The sequence below is a fragment of the Limanda limanda genome, chromosome 5, assembly GCF_963576545.1.
Source record: "Limanda limanda chromosome 5, fLimLim1.1, whole genome shotgun sequence".
In the NCBI taxonomy this organism is placed as follows: Eukaryota; Metazoa; Chordata; class Actinopteri; order Pleuronectiformes; family Pleuronectidae; genus Limanda; species Limanda limanda.
In genome coordinates, this window is record NC_083640.1 from 25724361 (window position 1) to 25739578 (window position 15218).

The 15218-nt window shown below is 39.5% G+C and overlaps 1 protein-coding gene across 2 annotated transcripts; it reads left to right on the top strand.

Annotated features, from left to right (window-relative positions):
* Positions 1-57: 57 nt before the first annotated feature.
* Positions 58-14738, top strand: ift81 (intraflagellar transport 81 homolog). 2 transcript variants are annotated; one of them, XM_061072019.1, is made up of 18 exons: positions 58-201; positions 353-456; positions 595-775; positions 867-956; positions 1624-1689; positions 1979-2089; positions 2586-2670; positions 3116-3279; positions 3379-3474; positions 3911-4057; positions 8079-8228; positions 9346-9474; positions 10839-10928; positions 11779-11865; positions 11977-12048; positions 12261-12346; positions 12575-12620; positions 13994-14738. In XM_061072019.1, exons 1-18 carry the CDS (start codon positions 58-60, stop codon positions 14174-14176), a joined length of 2031 nt encoding a protein of 676 aa, XP_060928002.1. In that variant the 3' UTR covers positions 14177-14738. The 2 variants fall into 2 exon arrangements, with proteins under 2 accessions (XP_060928002.1, XP_060928003.1); XM_061072020.1 differs by having other exon boundaries at positions 11782-11865.
* Positions 14739-15218: the final 480 nt, after the last annotated feature.

A 15218-nucleotide genomic window follows, 5' to 3' on the forward strand; every position in this document is an offset into this window, starting at 1 on the left:
CGTTAGCTGGTTGCTAAAGCTGAGAAGAGCACGAAGAGCCACCACAGCATCACCAAGATGAGAGAGCAGCTGAAGTTCATCGTGGAGCAGCTCAACAAGGAGCCGTTCAAGAAAAGCTTCAACCTCATCACGTTCGACTGTCTGGAACCGATGCAGCTGCAGCAGATCTTAAACGATGTCCTGGCGGAAATAGACCCGAAGGTGAACGACTAAGTTTTGGCTTCAACAACTGAAGCTACACTCGTCACTTGCAGCAGTGGTGTCGGTGTTACTGTGTAATGTGTGATATACATGAATTAACTGGTGACAGGTGACATCATTTACTGCTGTTGTTGTTGTTGTTGTTGTTTAGCAATCCATGGATTTACGGGAAGAATTGCCTGAACAAACTGTGAAGAGAATGTGTGCTCTGCTGGGAATGATGAAGTACAGACCTCCTGGCAACTTCTCAGATGTGTAAGTACCTGCAGCCTGTTTAACATGCTGCAGCATCGCACTCCAGTTGCCTATGTACAGTAAAGGTGAAGCACTTCTTCTTCATTTATAGTCATATATATTTCCATGACACGCTCTGCCTCATCCCTCCTCCTGCAGGAGCGCCTTCAGACAGGGTCTGGTGACTGGCAGCAAGCCTGTGGTCCACCCCATCCTCCACTGGCTGCTACAGAGGGTCCCCGAGCTGAAGAAGAGGGCCTACCTGGCTCGCTATCTCGTCAAACTGGAGGTGCCTGCAGAGTTTTTGCAGGACGATGTCATCAATGACACAAATCACCAGGTTTGTCTGCGTGTTACAGATCCAATCGCCATGTCATCGCCACTTGTCTAAAAGGAATAAGAGGATATACTTTAATGTTGCGTGTTCACAGTATGAAGAGCTGGTTGAAGGATTTAAGACATATCACAAGGAGTGTGAACAGCTGAGGACTTCAGGATTCTCCACAGCAGAAATCAGAAAGGTAAACAAACCAGTCGATAATGTTTTACAATCTTTGTTTGAAGATGTTGAATATAAAGCTGTGTCAATATCAAACTAGAGATGTTCCAATACCATTGATCTATTCACAATACCCGGGCTTTGCATATCAGCCGATACTGAGTAACAATCCGATACCCTGTATATACTTTAAGTTATCATTGTTATATGGACTGACTCAGGTAAAACACTTTGAAAAACAAATACATACACAGAATGAATACCATAGAACTTCTTTCATTACTTAGTTTGACAGACATAAAAGAAAAGTTATAAGTCCTAACAAATAAATAAAGTGCAGAAAACGTATAAAACAGTGTAACTTCACACGAAAAAATGTAGGAATGAATAACAAATAGCATTTTTTGCAACACTATTGAAAATTCACTGGTTCAGATTTTCTTTGTTCTCTAGGACGTTAAACTAGAAAAAAAATGGGGTTGGGAATGCTTATATGAGGAAACAAAACAAGTCATCTGAATAAGTCAATATGGATTTCAGGAAATTGTGACACAGGTTTTTGTAATGTTTATCTGAGAAAAAAAAATAGAAATATAAGTTCATTATTACAATATTTGGTAGTTACATTTTCCCTCCTTATCTCAGTTGATACAGTCCTCTGATATGATCCATCTTTTCTTCAAATACAGGACATTGGTGCAATGGAGGAAGAGAAGGACCAACTAATCAAACGTGTGGAGAGGCTGAAGAAGAGGGTAAGGCAGGTTGTTCTGGGAGGCTCACTCACTCTTGGAATACTTGGAAGGCTTTAGGATTCACTGAGGAATGAAAACATGACCTCAGACATATATTACGAGCTCCTCTAATAGAGCTGACAAGTTGAAGGGTCGTCTTAACACGGCTATGTAATGTAATGAGGTGTTGATTTAATGGGTCTTTACTTACAGGCCCCTGTCAAAAGGTGAAACCTGACTCGGGTTATTTCTGCTCACCATATGATAACCTGCAATTTAACATGATCACATTAATGTTTTGATCCACTAGGTGGAGTCAGTGTCCAACCACCAGCGGATGCTGGACCAAGCCAGACAGCTGCGAGTGGAGAATGAGAGAGAGGATTCACTGACGCACCAGAAGCTAGAACAGAAGAACCAAGTGAGTGCTGATGATTAATGGTGGTTTGTCATCGCATTTGTTCCCCTTGGTTTTACACAGACTTAATAGACAAGCCAAACAGTTTGATGCTGGCTGTGCTTAAGAAGTCTGAGAAGAATAATGAACATGGTCTTGAGAAGAACTGCATTGTTAGAATGGACAAATTAAATACAGTACTTTTACTGAGACATGTTGAATGGGCCTGAGACATTTGATGATTCGATGAGCCTGTCATCAAAAATAATTCCAACTTCACACATTTACTGTATATCTTATATTTCTAGATTGGAAATTAAATCCATATGAGACACCTTGGACATTTGGTTAAACCCAATGACCTTTGTTCACTATTTTGTGACATTTGATAGATGAAAAGATCAGTGTTTTAATCCAGAAAACGATCAGTAATGAAAACAGTTGTTAGCTGCAGCCCTAATGTTGTTGTTCTTTTTTCCATACATTACCTGTGCTAGTAATTATTTATGTTTGCGTGCAGTTGTTCCAGACAGAGCAGAGGCTGCAGAGATCCCAGCAGCAGTTGAAGGATTTGCAACAGGCAGCAGCAGATGCCAATCCAGAGAGTGAGTACCCTGGTCCTTCTGCTCCCTCTGCAGGACACAGCTGGATGGGAGGTTCAAGGACACAGCAGAGCGTTAGAGGCTCTCTCAGCTAATAGGCTTTCATCTGTTGAGACCCTCTAATTACAATGGTCTTTGAAGTGCCATCATACAGCTTATGTGAAGTTGGAATTGTCTCCTTTTGCTCTCCTCTGGTATTGGCCGCTTTAGCTGCACAAGAGATTTACACATTCACAGTTTCTAAAATGACCTGTGCAATGCAGACTGAAGTGGAGCAGTCACTTATCACCATCCCTGTATGTGTGTGCCAAAATAAAAGCTTTCAATATACACCGTCCTTCACTACAACCACTTGTCGTTTAACAATGACATTTTTCAAAGACTATTTCAGTATCAGGTCATTTTATACAGGCTCAAAATTCTTAATTAAAAGCCCAGTCCCTTTCAGGTTTAATGAAGAGGCTTGAAGAGGAGATCAAGATCAACTCCTACATGGTCTCTGAGAAGCTCCCCAAAGAGCTGGAGCGTATGAGGGTCAGTGTGCAGTACCTTCAGAAGGTGGCTTCAGAGCCTGCCATGGGCCAGGCTGACCTCCAGGAGCTGGAGGACAAGGTCAGGAGCAGAATGTGGTGTCACGTGTGTCCACTTTCATATGTTGACAAATTCCTGATGTGTTCTTCTCTGAGTGATCTTAAATTTACACTTCCACAGATTAAAGAAGTCGATTCCCAGATAAACCAACTGATTGAGAAGAGGATGATGAGAAATGACCCCATGGACGACAAACTGACCCTTTTCAGGCAACAGGTGCTGATTTTATTGAATTTCTTTAATATCTTTTATTTTTTGGTCAAATTTAGTCTTATGTGAAGTGAAATTTTTACACTTATAGCTTTGTTTATGCTCAACAAAAAAAAGTGCATGTGATGTAGAGGATTATTTGTTTGCTAACATGACACAGGGATAGTTATATCGTTATAAAGTTATATATTAATGAGGAAAAGATAGTTTGTTAGAATTCTTGATGATGAACTACCAATAATAAGAGGATATGAATCATTATGTAATGGAGATATTCAGGGGACATGAGGCAATCCAGGTGCTGTTTATTTATAAGCTGATGTTTCTTTGCCCATTTCTGCCCTCATAACATTTACTTTCCTCAGTTGCATTTATGTTTAAAGTCACTCAGCAAAAACTTGTCTGTCGTGTTTGTCTGTCTAATGTACCACGACTTTCGCAGGCATCCATCATCATTCGTAGGAAGGAGTCGAAGGCAGAGGAGCTTCAGGAAGCGAGGGAGGAGTTGGCTGCGGCAGAGAGGGAGCTGAGGCAGAGGGGCAGCCAGGCACAAGTCTCAGAGGGGGAGGAGGTCGTCCGGGGTGATGAGGTACACTGTTGGAAATGCTTCTAATCGTCACAAAATAATGGTCACTGAATATCAGCTAAATCTGAATTTCTCTAGAGTCATGCTGATGTTATTGTATTTATTTACACACTTAATTTCCGAAGACAACTTAACTGACGGTAGCCAAGAAAATAAACATTTTCTGCATGTTTATCTTCTTGTGTGTGGTAACAGCTACATCACCTACACAGACTCCAGCTTTATCTAAGTGCACACGAGTAGATCGGCAAACTGTAGAAAACACAAGAGGCTATTTCTGTTCTTATCCAAACACAGACAGGCTCACTGTCTAATGTTACTTATCCCTTTTCCCTGCTCTCCCTCACATTCCCATGCAGAGCTAGAAATAGAACACAACAGAGAATATCCAGAACAAGGAACTGCAGTGGACAAAGTGGCTGAAACTCAGCCTTTTCCCTAATCCTATGTATAAGCAGTTTCCTAATTCAAGTCAGCTGGACACATAAAACAGACATGTGTTCTAAAACCTTTGTCTTTATTTATATCCCATGACGAGGATGTACTCCCGCTTTCGGATACATGGCACAGTGAACTGTCACGTTGACAAACCTGACTAAACTACTGAAAAAAAACCATAACAATAAAGTTGCACATAAGTCAGAAGGCCTTTGGCAAATGCCTCTTCTTTTTACAATGCAAACATTAAGCTCACGGTCAAAGCATCAGCTATAAACGGTTCTGCATTAGCAGAGGGATGCTGATAGATGGAGGCTGTGCTGTGACCGTATGCACCGTGTGGATGAGAGTTTTTATAGCCTGGTGTTTGACACACATAGATAACCGTGAGGTGAGAGCTGGAGACAGAACATGTGTGAAATTACAACAGCTCTCCCTCCTCCACCCTGTGTTCTTTGGGTCCGCTGTCAATCCCTGTAGAGGGCACACACGTGTGTGATAAACCGATAGGATGTACCAGGAGTAGTGTTTCATCCTGACCTCTGACCTGCATATATAAGATACCAATAGCACAAACATTTAGGATACTAAAAGTATAATTTAGCATCAGTAAACTGGTGCCACATTAATCTGAGATAATGGTAAAATTACTTTAAATAACATGGTTTGGGGAATCTGATTTAGAGTTACAAAAGATTGATTCCAGCCTGGACAACTCACTGGTAAAAGGGAGGAAATGCCCAGGACTCACAATCTGAGAGGCCCCAAAAGTCCCTGGTTCACTGTGTAATTCTATTTATTATAAATATATTATGTATATTGCACCACTCATTCATAGAAAGAAAATATAGTTTTAAAACAGTACTAACTTCTGTTTATATTATAGTCACATTGCGGACTTGGAGGCGACAGGAAATGAGGGTGGTAGTTGGGGAATGGGGAGGGTCAACATGGACCCAGAAGAATATTGTGGCAGATTTTGTTTTGTTTGTTCTGATTAAAACAGAGCAAGGATAACTATTTCCATCTGTCAAGTCTTTATGCTAAGCTAAGCTAACGGGCTGCTGGATCTCTTATATTTAGTCTTGAGAGCGGCATTGGTCTAGTCATTGGACTCTTGGTAAGAAAGTAAATAGAATTTCTCTAAATTCGGAACTAGTCCTTTAAACAAGCTTGTTTGTAGTCAATGGACATACTCTGCAGGCTTCATTCTGCATTTTAGGTACTAATGTTGAAAGATGGTGGCAGTCTTACAGCAGAAACAAAATGAAGGTTCACTAATTCTGACAAATGATAGAGTGAGTGAAATATCAGTAGGGAAGTTATTTTAAATGTGTTTATTCTTTTCAGGAAGGAAAGAGATATAAATCATCTAAGAGAGTAGGGAGAAGTAGACAAATCTTCTTTGTTACAGGAAGAAATATGAGGTGATGTTTAAAGTCTTGTCATGTCATTTTGGGGGGGGGGGACTCTAGCTGGCAATACCTCTGGTATCAGCCTAGGACAGAGTATTAGGGCCACTTACAGGGGGAACAATGTCTCAGATGTTGTCATTATCAGGACTTTGAAAAGATTTATCAAAAAACCCAGACATCAGGGAAATTGCCTCTTTTGAATAGGAGAAAATGATTGTAGTGGTTAATTTTTCTCCCTTTAAGTTTCTCTATACCACTGTACCACTCATTAATTATATCCCTGTATTACAAGTAATTAGACACTGACTAACTTGCCCTTAAGCCTGATGGGAGGGGGTTGTTTGTAGAGACAAAGAGGGCCCTTGAGACTCTACATGAACAACTAAATGAAGAATGTTTATCAAACACAGCTTATCAGACTCCTTGGTAGTTTGGGGACATCAGCCACCGTGGAGATGATCACTTTATCAGAGCCATTTTCCATTCTGCAGGTTATGTGTCATCACATGCCACCTACCAACTGCAGGCTCTCTCTGAGAGGGATGACTACATCTGCTCGTCACCGGTTGGCCAGTAACATAACACCACTTTGTTAGCCAGCCTCATCACACTGGTTAAATTTATCCTGACTTCAGTCAAGACATGAATCTGAATTAGATGTGGGCTTTTATTTTGTTAAAAATAGGTGGATTTCTCTATTCTAACTAGCTATATTTGATTCATTCGTCAAAGGGATACATTCCAGTTGTGTGTTCCACATGCAGTCATCAGAATCAGAATCAGAAGTATTTTATTGCCAAGTACGTTCACACATACAAGGAATTAGCTCTGCCCCATTCATGTTTTTATTAACTTGTTTGCAAGTGTTAGCGGTGTCAGTGTACTGCATCTCTGAGACAGGTGTGTATTGTCCAGTTTAACCGCAGTTGTTTTGTGGACACAAAGTCGGCAACACTATGCAGTATTATTCTGCTGTGCTAATTCCTCTCTTAGCCATGTCTGCCCTTGATGTCCCAAAATACACAAAGAATAGATGTACACTCACACAAACCGACCTACCCACCCAACCACTCACACTCACTCACTCACTCACGCACACACACTCACATACATCAAGCTTCCTGGATCCCCAAAGGATATGAAGCACATTCTGTGATTTCTGGGGCTGTTCTCTCGTGTCCATGTTCATTTATAGCTGCTCTTCATTGTGGAGAAGTTTCATTGTGTCCCAGCAGACAGTCGGGGCGGGGAGTGACTGAACATCCACTTAAAGCACTTATTCTGCCAGATGAAGCCGCTCGCTGTACATAGCTGGTCCATGAGCTGGCCGTGAACCTGAAAGGATCGATGACCGTGTCAGATCATAGTGTGGCCCAGAGGCCCCTCAACTGAAGTCACTGTTGTATTCTAATCCCTTCCCTCCCCTGGCTCAACCCATTGTCTTCTCATGTGGCCTTTCATAGTATTTCAGCTGTGCTGGACACTAAGTCAACAAATATAAACGTCCTATGCCTCTTTCTTTGAATTTCCAACTCTAATATCTTGCTTGAAGCAGCCACAAGAACATTGGTTTTACTCAATAGGTGATTTGGTAATTTTAGACCAGGGATATGGCTGAGAGTGTATTATAGAATCAACAGGGGATAGTGTCCACTCTTATCCCCCTACAAATCGCTTTTACTGAATCACTAGCCATGTAAAAATATAGCAGCAAATAGCTGTTTTAAGAGGATTAAGTCCCAAAAGGTCATTGTACCCTGTCCAGCATCAAATGTCAGAAAAAAATGAGTGACTCTGTGGTGAACATTAAGAAGCATTTAGCAGCTAAAGAGACATATTTCCCCCAGAGCTGGTGGCGAGTAAAGCAGGGCCAAACAAAGTATTGGACACAGCTGTCAAGAAATTTGAATCCAAATGAAGGCTTGTGTTGTTTGCTCCATAACTTCCAAATGTGTTAATAAGTTTTCTAACCACTTTGTGAACTTAGTGTTGTACATACAGCCTCTTCCCACTGCCTTCAAGATCAGTAAATGTAGCTGTAGACCTTTGAACAAAGAAACCATCAAATATCACATGAAAGCATTATTTCACATCGCTTTCTCTGAATACTAAATCCAGCTTTCTTTGAATTTTAGGGTAACAATGAATTTCACTTTCTTTGTTCCTCAAAGCTGAAACGATTGGTGGTGAAACTGCGGAGCAAGGGAACCGTGTTCAAGAAGAAACGGCAGGAAATTGCTGAGATGAAAGCAGAGTATGGAGTCCTGCAACGGACAGAGGAGATTCTCAAGCAGAGACATGAGACGGTTCAACAAAAACTGGTAACTCTTGTTTTAACTTTCATGTAACAGAAGACAAGACTAAACAAAGACAGTGTTTACAGTAAAACGAAGGAAGGAGTGAGTTGTACTTGAAATTGTTAAGCACCCTACAGTACAAATCAAGAGCAGATGTCCTTTGAAATTACAAATATTAAAATATAAGACTTGTCATAAGTTTAATTCTTGAATTTTTCATTAGCTGGCAATTGGCCTGCCATCATGTGTTGTTGAAATGTTCAGTAAATTGCAAAGGAACATTTGTGTAATCTTATTAACATAAGCCTATGTAATCATCATTTTCCATATGTACCCGGAGCATAGACATCCTCCTGACTTCTTTTAATGCCCTCTCTGCCCTGTAGCCTTCATACTGTATCCCCTCCCTGCCATTCCAAATGTGCTGCTTTCGCTTGATCTCCACATTCACGCACTTTGTGTTAACAATGAAGTGGCAGAAGCTTCCTGGAAATGGCTTCACACCTCTGTGCAGTCCCAGCACCTGACTTGTTGATAGGCAGTGTGACGCAGGCAGAGCTGCTATTTCTGAAGGCTCCATCTGCTGCTCCTGCTCTGTCTGCACATCCCACTACGATTTGTTATAGCAATGAAAGTTTTCCTGCTGCTCACATCTCCAGCTGGTGACGAATCTACCCCCCAGTGCTGTCGCAGTGTTCCCTTCATTGTAAAACATTAAAAGCTTTGTGTTTGAATCTGTTTTCAAAGATTTTTTATGTCACGGGTTCATGATCAAAATCAAAGCGTTTCGATCGCCAACTGCAGTATAGGTCAAAGATCCTACCTCCTTCTTGTTAGTGTATGGGATGGCTGCTCTCATTTTAAGTAGTTATTGTCACACTGATGTTTGTTCATGTAATAATTTTTTCGCCTTTTCCTGGTATTCTGGCTTCATATAAGGATAGTGTCAGGAAGGGGACATGTGTCGTCCATCTTCATATACAGTCAATGTTGTTAACACACTCATAGATTCTTCATGTAGATGTCAATTTTTGTAGTGACAAAGACCAATTAATTTGTTTAAAAATTGTATGTGACTGTTTAACTATATTTCGATATTTGTTCCTGTGATTAACTGTGCATCTCTGATGTATTTTTTAAGCAAACGATGGAAGCTGAGAAAGGAATCTCTGGCTACAGTAATACTCAGGAGGAACTGGAGAGGGTGTCTGCTATCAAGAGCGAGCTAGACGAAAAGAAGGGCCGCACACTGGACGACATGTCAGAAATGGTGAGTGTACTATGGGGCCTTGAGTTAAGTCCCCACAAATCTGCCTTTGTTGCTAAATACTTTAGTCCTTTTACTGAAAATTTGTCAGATTTGTCAATTGATTCTACTGCTGAACTTCATTATTTATATAAATCATTAGACACAGTCACAATAGCTTCAGAGTTTAAATATATACAAAGTAAACTAGACCATTTTATGATGGGATCACAGCAGCCACAATGCTTGGCAACATTTTGATGTTCTAACCCATGAGTATTCTTTGGTTATAACTACATTATTACATGTACTCATTAATCACTACTTTATTAGTATCATTACTACATTATAATTTGAGTACTTAGTATCCTTTCTACATTATTACTTGAGTACTCAGTATCACTCCTACATTATTACATGAGTACTCAGTATCATTACTACATTATTATCTGAGTACTCAGTATCATTACTACATTATTACCTGAGTACTCAGTATCATTACTACATTATTATCTGAGTACTCAGTATCATTACTACATTATTACCTGAGTACTCAGTATCATTACTACATTATTATCTGAGTACTCAGTATCATTACTACATTATTACCTGAGTACTCAGTATCATTACTACATTATTACATGAGTACTCAGTATCATTACTACATTATTATCTGAGTACTCAGTATCATTACTACATTATTACATGAGTACTCAGTATCATTACTACATTATTATCTGAGTACTCAGTATCATTACTACATTATTACCTGAGTACTCAGTATCATTACTACATTATTATCTGAGTACTCAGTATCATTACTACATTATTACCTGAGTACTCAGTATCATTACTACATTATTACATGAGTACTCAGTATCATTACTACATTATTATCTGAGTACTCAGTATCATTACTACATTATTACATAAGTACTCAGTATCATTACTACATTATTATCTGAGTACTCAGTATCATTACTACATTATTACATGAGTACTCAGTATCATTACTACATTATTATCTGAGTACTCAGTATCATTACTACATTATTACCTGAGTACTCAGTATCATTACTAAATCCAGACTACTTAGTATCATTACTTCATTATTCCATGACTGCTCAGTAGTCATGGGATGGACCTCACCATCTTGGATCTCATCCTCACACCTGTAATGTTTCATGAATGTAACTTAAACAGTTGAGACACTGTCAAGGAGACAAAAACTGTCAGCAGAGGCACACACACACACACACACACACAAAAACACAGTCACACACACACACTCTCTCACACACTCTCTCACACAAGGTGAAAAGTACATAAATACTATTTCCTCTTCATTTACATAATGACTAGTGAAGATTTTTTTTGTTTTTTTACAGGTGAAGAAATTAAACTCCATGATAGTGGAGAAGAAGTCCGCTCTCGCTCCGATCATAAAAGAACTGAGGTCACTGAGACAACGGTGTCAGGTGAGCTTTGCCCACATCCGCCCGCTGCAATCTACTGATGCTACATGAAATAACTTACATGATTCCTCACACTATATCAATTTGTGTTTGTGAGGAAAATTGGCCACCTATTTGAATAAAAACGACGCCATTAGCCGTCAAGCGGGCACTGCATATGTTCATAAGGACTTTCAAATGATGATGCTGATTTATAATCTAAGAGGCATTCAAATGGAATTGACAGTCTGTGGGTCATTCATTCATCTGAATTTAATGGAATTAATGCAAACTCCAAAATGCTATTTTGCATACAGTATATATGATGGAAGCCAGTGCAAAAATGCAGTTTTTACATGTCAGAAACAACTGACACATTCTCCCTGCAAAGCCAAAAAGCCCAGACAATGTCATTTGAGAAAAACATGATACACTATAAATCTAAATTCTAAATTTAAAAACAAACGGTGGGATCTCTACTTGTGTGGCTTCAGGCATTGTGTTTGTGTGTTGTGTTGGAGTAGGTCCATTAAGAATAATTTACATAGTATGATGCATGATGGGAAAGCCCCCCACACCGCTGGGCTAAAGCAGAGGATTACATTTTCCTACATGTGTTCCCAGAACGACTCTAACTACTAATGAAGCGCTGCAGCAGGAAGACATAAATAGACTTTTGTGAGAGCCTGTTGTAAGTTAAACTGCTCAGAATGTCAGCCGTAATTTTAGGTTGATGTGAAACAGTGATGCGAGTGTGAAAAAGGTGATTTAAGATGCGATTCTATGCGTTTCTCAGCTCCCATTAAGCGTCTGTACGTGAAAACATTTGTCTGTCAGTTCGACAGTGTATGACTGTGGATTCTGATCTTAACAGGAGATAAACCAGGAATATGAGGAAAAGAAGGTGCAATATGAAAGTTGTGCTGTTGGTCTGGAGAGCAACAGATCTAAACTGGAGCAGGTACCATCACTATCCTACATAAGATTGAATATACTCAACAATTGAAATACTTTAATGCAAGTTTATCCAGCATATTTCTGTATTCTTTGTTCTCTTCATGTTTTTTTACAGGAGGTGAAAGCATTGAGAGAGGAGACGGCACAAGAAGAAAACCAGTATCATTATATCAACTCCATGTCAGAGGCACGTATTTTAAATAGATGGTTGCTAGTTGGTAGTTGATAATAGTTTTAGAAAATCATTTTTGAGCTATGAGCAACAGAGGGCGTATACTCATCCATCATTAGCACTGTCTTACAAGCCAAATATGGTCAAATTAGAATTTACACTCCAAACTATGAATAGTGACTCTCTACTCACAATAAACCTGATCTCTCAATCTCTCACCTCCACAGATCAATGAGACGCAATTACAGCGGGCGGCTGAAGAGATGAAGGCCTATGTGTCATCAGACCCGTTAGAGAGGAAGAAGACCATCAGGTGAGCCCGTCGAGCCAGGTCCGCTAGCTGCTCGCAAGATGAGACGCCCGCTTTATAACACAGGCAGTTCAGCTGCTTACACTTAATTGTTTCATAAAAACAGAGGGAGTTAGAATATTCAGGATTTGCTTATATACCACATTTTGTTGAAAAAGCCCTTGGCGAGAACGATATGTGAGTTTGTGATGGTTTACGCTTAAATTGTCTTCCTCCGCTTTTTTTTTGTAGGGAGGCATACATGAAGAACATTTCAGAACAGGAGTTACTTGGAAAGGTGAGAAAAATGTGCCATAGCAGATGCCATGTGTCAAAATATTATATTATTCTGTAGCAAGTACATACATGGCCTGAGGCTTTGTTAAGGTTTATGTAAATAAATAAAACACTTCCAGGGTAATTAAGGACACTAGTTTATATAATCCAAACTTATTTTTGGGCTTGTTTGGTTCAAGCGTAATTAGTGTCTTTCTTAATGATGACGGGAGAATACCAGCTTCAAAGCCATACACCCTCAATGTCCATAAGAGGGTGTATTCATTTTCTTCAAAGGCTTTATGCATATTTATCATATCTGTTCATCAAGATTACTTTCAATAATGTAATGACTGAGAGAAACTGGCCAAAGCTCCGTCGTTCTGCTTTTGATCTGATGATGATAAAGTCCCTGAGTTTGTTAAAACTGTATTGATTTATTTCTCTCATCTGCCAATTCTTTCATGGAGCACTTGCAGTTCTCAATGAATTTATTCATTATTGTTATCAAGCTTGTCAATCATTGTCCTCTTAAATAGACTTTAAAAGCCTCCCAGTCACTTTATTTATTTGAAAAACATATCAATCAGTATTGGTGCAAGTATGATTATGTTGATGAGAAAGAGAATTCTGATTTGTTGGGGTACTTTTTCCTCCATGGATCACACAAATCAAAGTCTTGTTTCAAAGTAAAATAAAGAAACATCTAATATTTTCCCTCTTTTGTACTCTTATTTATACCTTTGATTACGTTAAGTTTTGTCAACAGTGTTGTGTCTGTGGTTCACCAATTCGAACCAATCGTTTAGTCGTTTCTGGCTTTGGTAGTGATGCTCCAATCACATCAGGGAGCCACTCTTCCAAAAATCTCACGGCATCTGCTTGTTCTTCTAGTCTGGTTCCCAAGGGTTTGCACTGTTTTCTGTATTCACTCTCAACACTGTCTTCTGTGTTACTTAATCAATGTCCAGCTTTGGTGGGCCTGTCTGCAAACTTATGGATATCCTGCTTAATGTCTTGCATAGAAGAAAAGAATTTCATGCTAAAAACATGTTTCATCTCAAAAAGTTCTCATCACCTTGTTTCCTTCAAGAGTCTTCTGCTCCTATCAGAACACATTCTAGTCCTTGTGTATCTCTCCCCTTTTTTATGGGTATTTTTTGCTGCCATCCTGTGTATTGGCTCTTTTATTTTCCCCTCACTTGTGTTGGATTGTATTTTTATTGTGACATTGGAGTCTTAAATATTCATTTACAGAATGTATGCTGTTTGCAGTGAGAGTATTTTCCAACACATCCTATTTGCTCACCACCATGTTGGATTCCCCCCTGCAGTTTGGCCTTTTATCACAATCAGTCAGGCTAACTAATCACTTCCTTCTTTTGTGGTCTGCAGAAGTTACGTGAGAAGCAGAAGATGGTGAGGGAGAGCCACAGTGCCAACATGGAGCAGATGAAATTGTGGCGGGACTTGGAGCAGCTGATGGAGTGCAAGAGGCAGTGCTTCATACGAGCTCAGAGCCAGGCTTCTATTGGTCAAGTCATCCAGGAGGGAGGAGAGGATAGGCTAGTGTTGTAAGGGCATGTCAAGGCAGAGGTCAACTACAGGTCACCTAGGGTACAATCATTACAACGAGTTCAAGTTATTCTTCTAAACTCTCCAATATCATGTCTAATCATTTTTATAATATAGGGTTGTTACATGTAAACTCTTAGTGGACGCTATAGTACATTCAGATAACTGGTTAATTGTGTCCATAGGGTTAATTTCCCCTCCATCTTGTCTGTTACACGCTGCCACTTTCCCTTGATAGTTTATCTCTTGTAACCAGTAACTCCTGGCGATGACACAGTTTGAGGTGCTTTGAGAATCCACAACTTAAAGAAACCCCCATGTATGAGGAGGTGTTGCCAGACGAGCATTTTCACTTTCTCTGACCCACTGGAGACACATCTTTAAGAATACACTTTCAATCAAAGTGTTCAGAGATAACACCATACTAAGTGGGGCACTTGGGATATGGCCCCAGTCAGCTATTATTGGCAACAACGACCATGACCTTGGACAGAATATCTTGGCAGCTTTGGAATTCACTGGGAGGGTGCAGAAGAAATAGTCATTTGTTTCTATTTTGTGTAATTAAATACATTACATTATATAATAATTCCTATATTAATAAATACATCTCTAGTTAGATTTGTGGTTTTCTATGTAGATGTAATAAATATGTTTTACATTCAGTTTGGCTCTTGTCTCATTACAATTTAATAGAACACTTGTATTTGATGTTGACTTTGGCTACAAAGCAGAGCACATGGTGTTATAAAAGGGTTTTAAATAGGTACATGACAAAGACAGTTCATTCATTCTGGCATACATACATAGATATGTGGGATTCCACAACTAACTGCTAAAAAGATCAATACAATACATATGATAATCTTTCATCTATAATACAATAGTTGGCCATTCATAAATCCGCTGTTGTGTTAAAGATGTATTCACATTTTTCATTTAAACTGAATATAGTGAAGACCTCTTGTGAGACTAACACAGTCAAATGACTGACGGAGGGGTTCTTTAAAAGCTTTACAGTAGTATGAAATATTATTAGCAAATT

What these genes read in the sequence shown, in the direction of transcription:
- ift81 (XM_061072019.1), top strand. Translation starts at nt 58, where the DNA reads ATGAGAGAGCAGCTGAAGTTCATCGTGGAGCAGCTCAACAAGGAGCCG. An exon ending in TGGCGGAAATAGACCCGAAG is followed by an intron (nt 202 to 352) that starts GTGAACGACTAA and finishes GTTGTTGTTTAG; the next exon opens with CAATCCATGGATTTACGGGA. An exon ending in GAGAGGAAGAAGACCATCAG is followed by an intron (nt 12,347 to 12,574) that starts GTGAGCCCGTCG and finishes TTTTTTTTGTAG; the next exon opens with GGAGGCATACATGAAGAACA.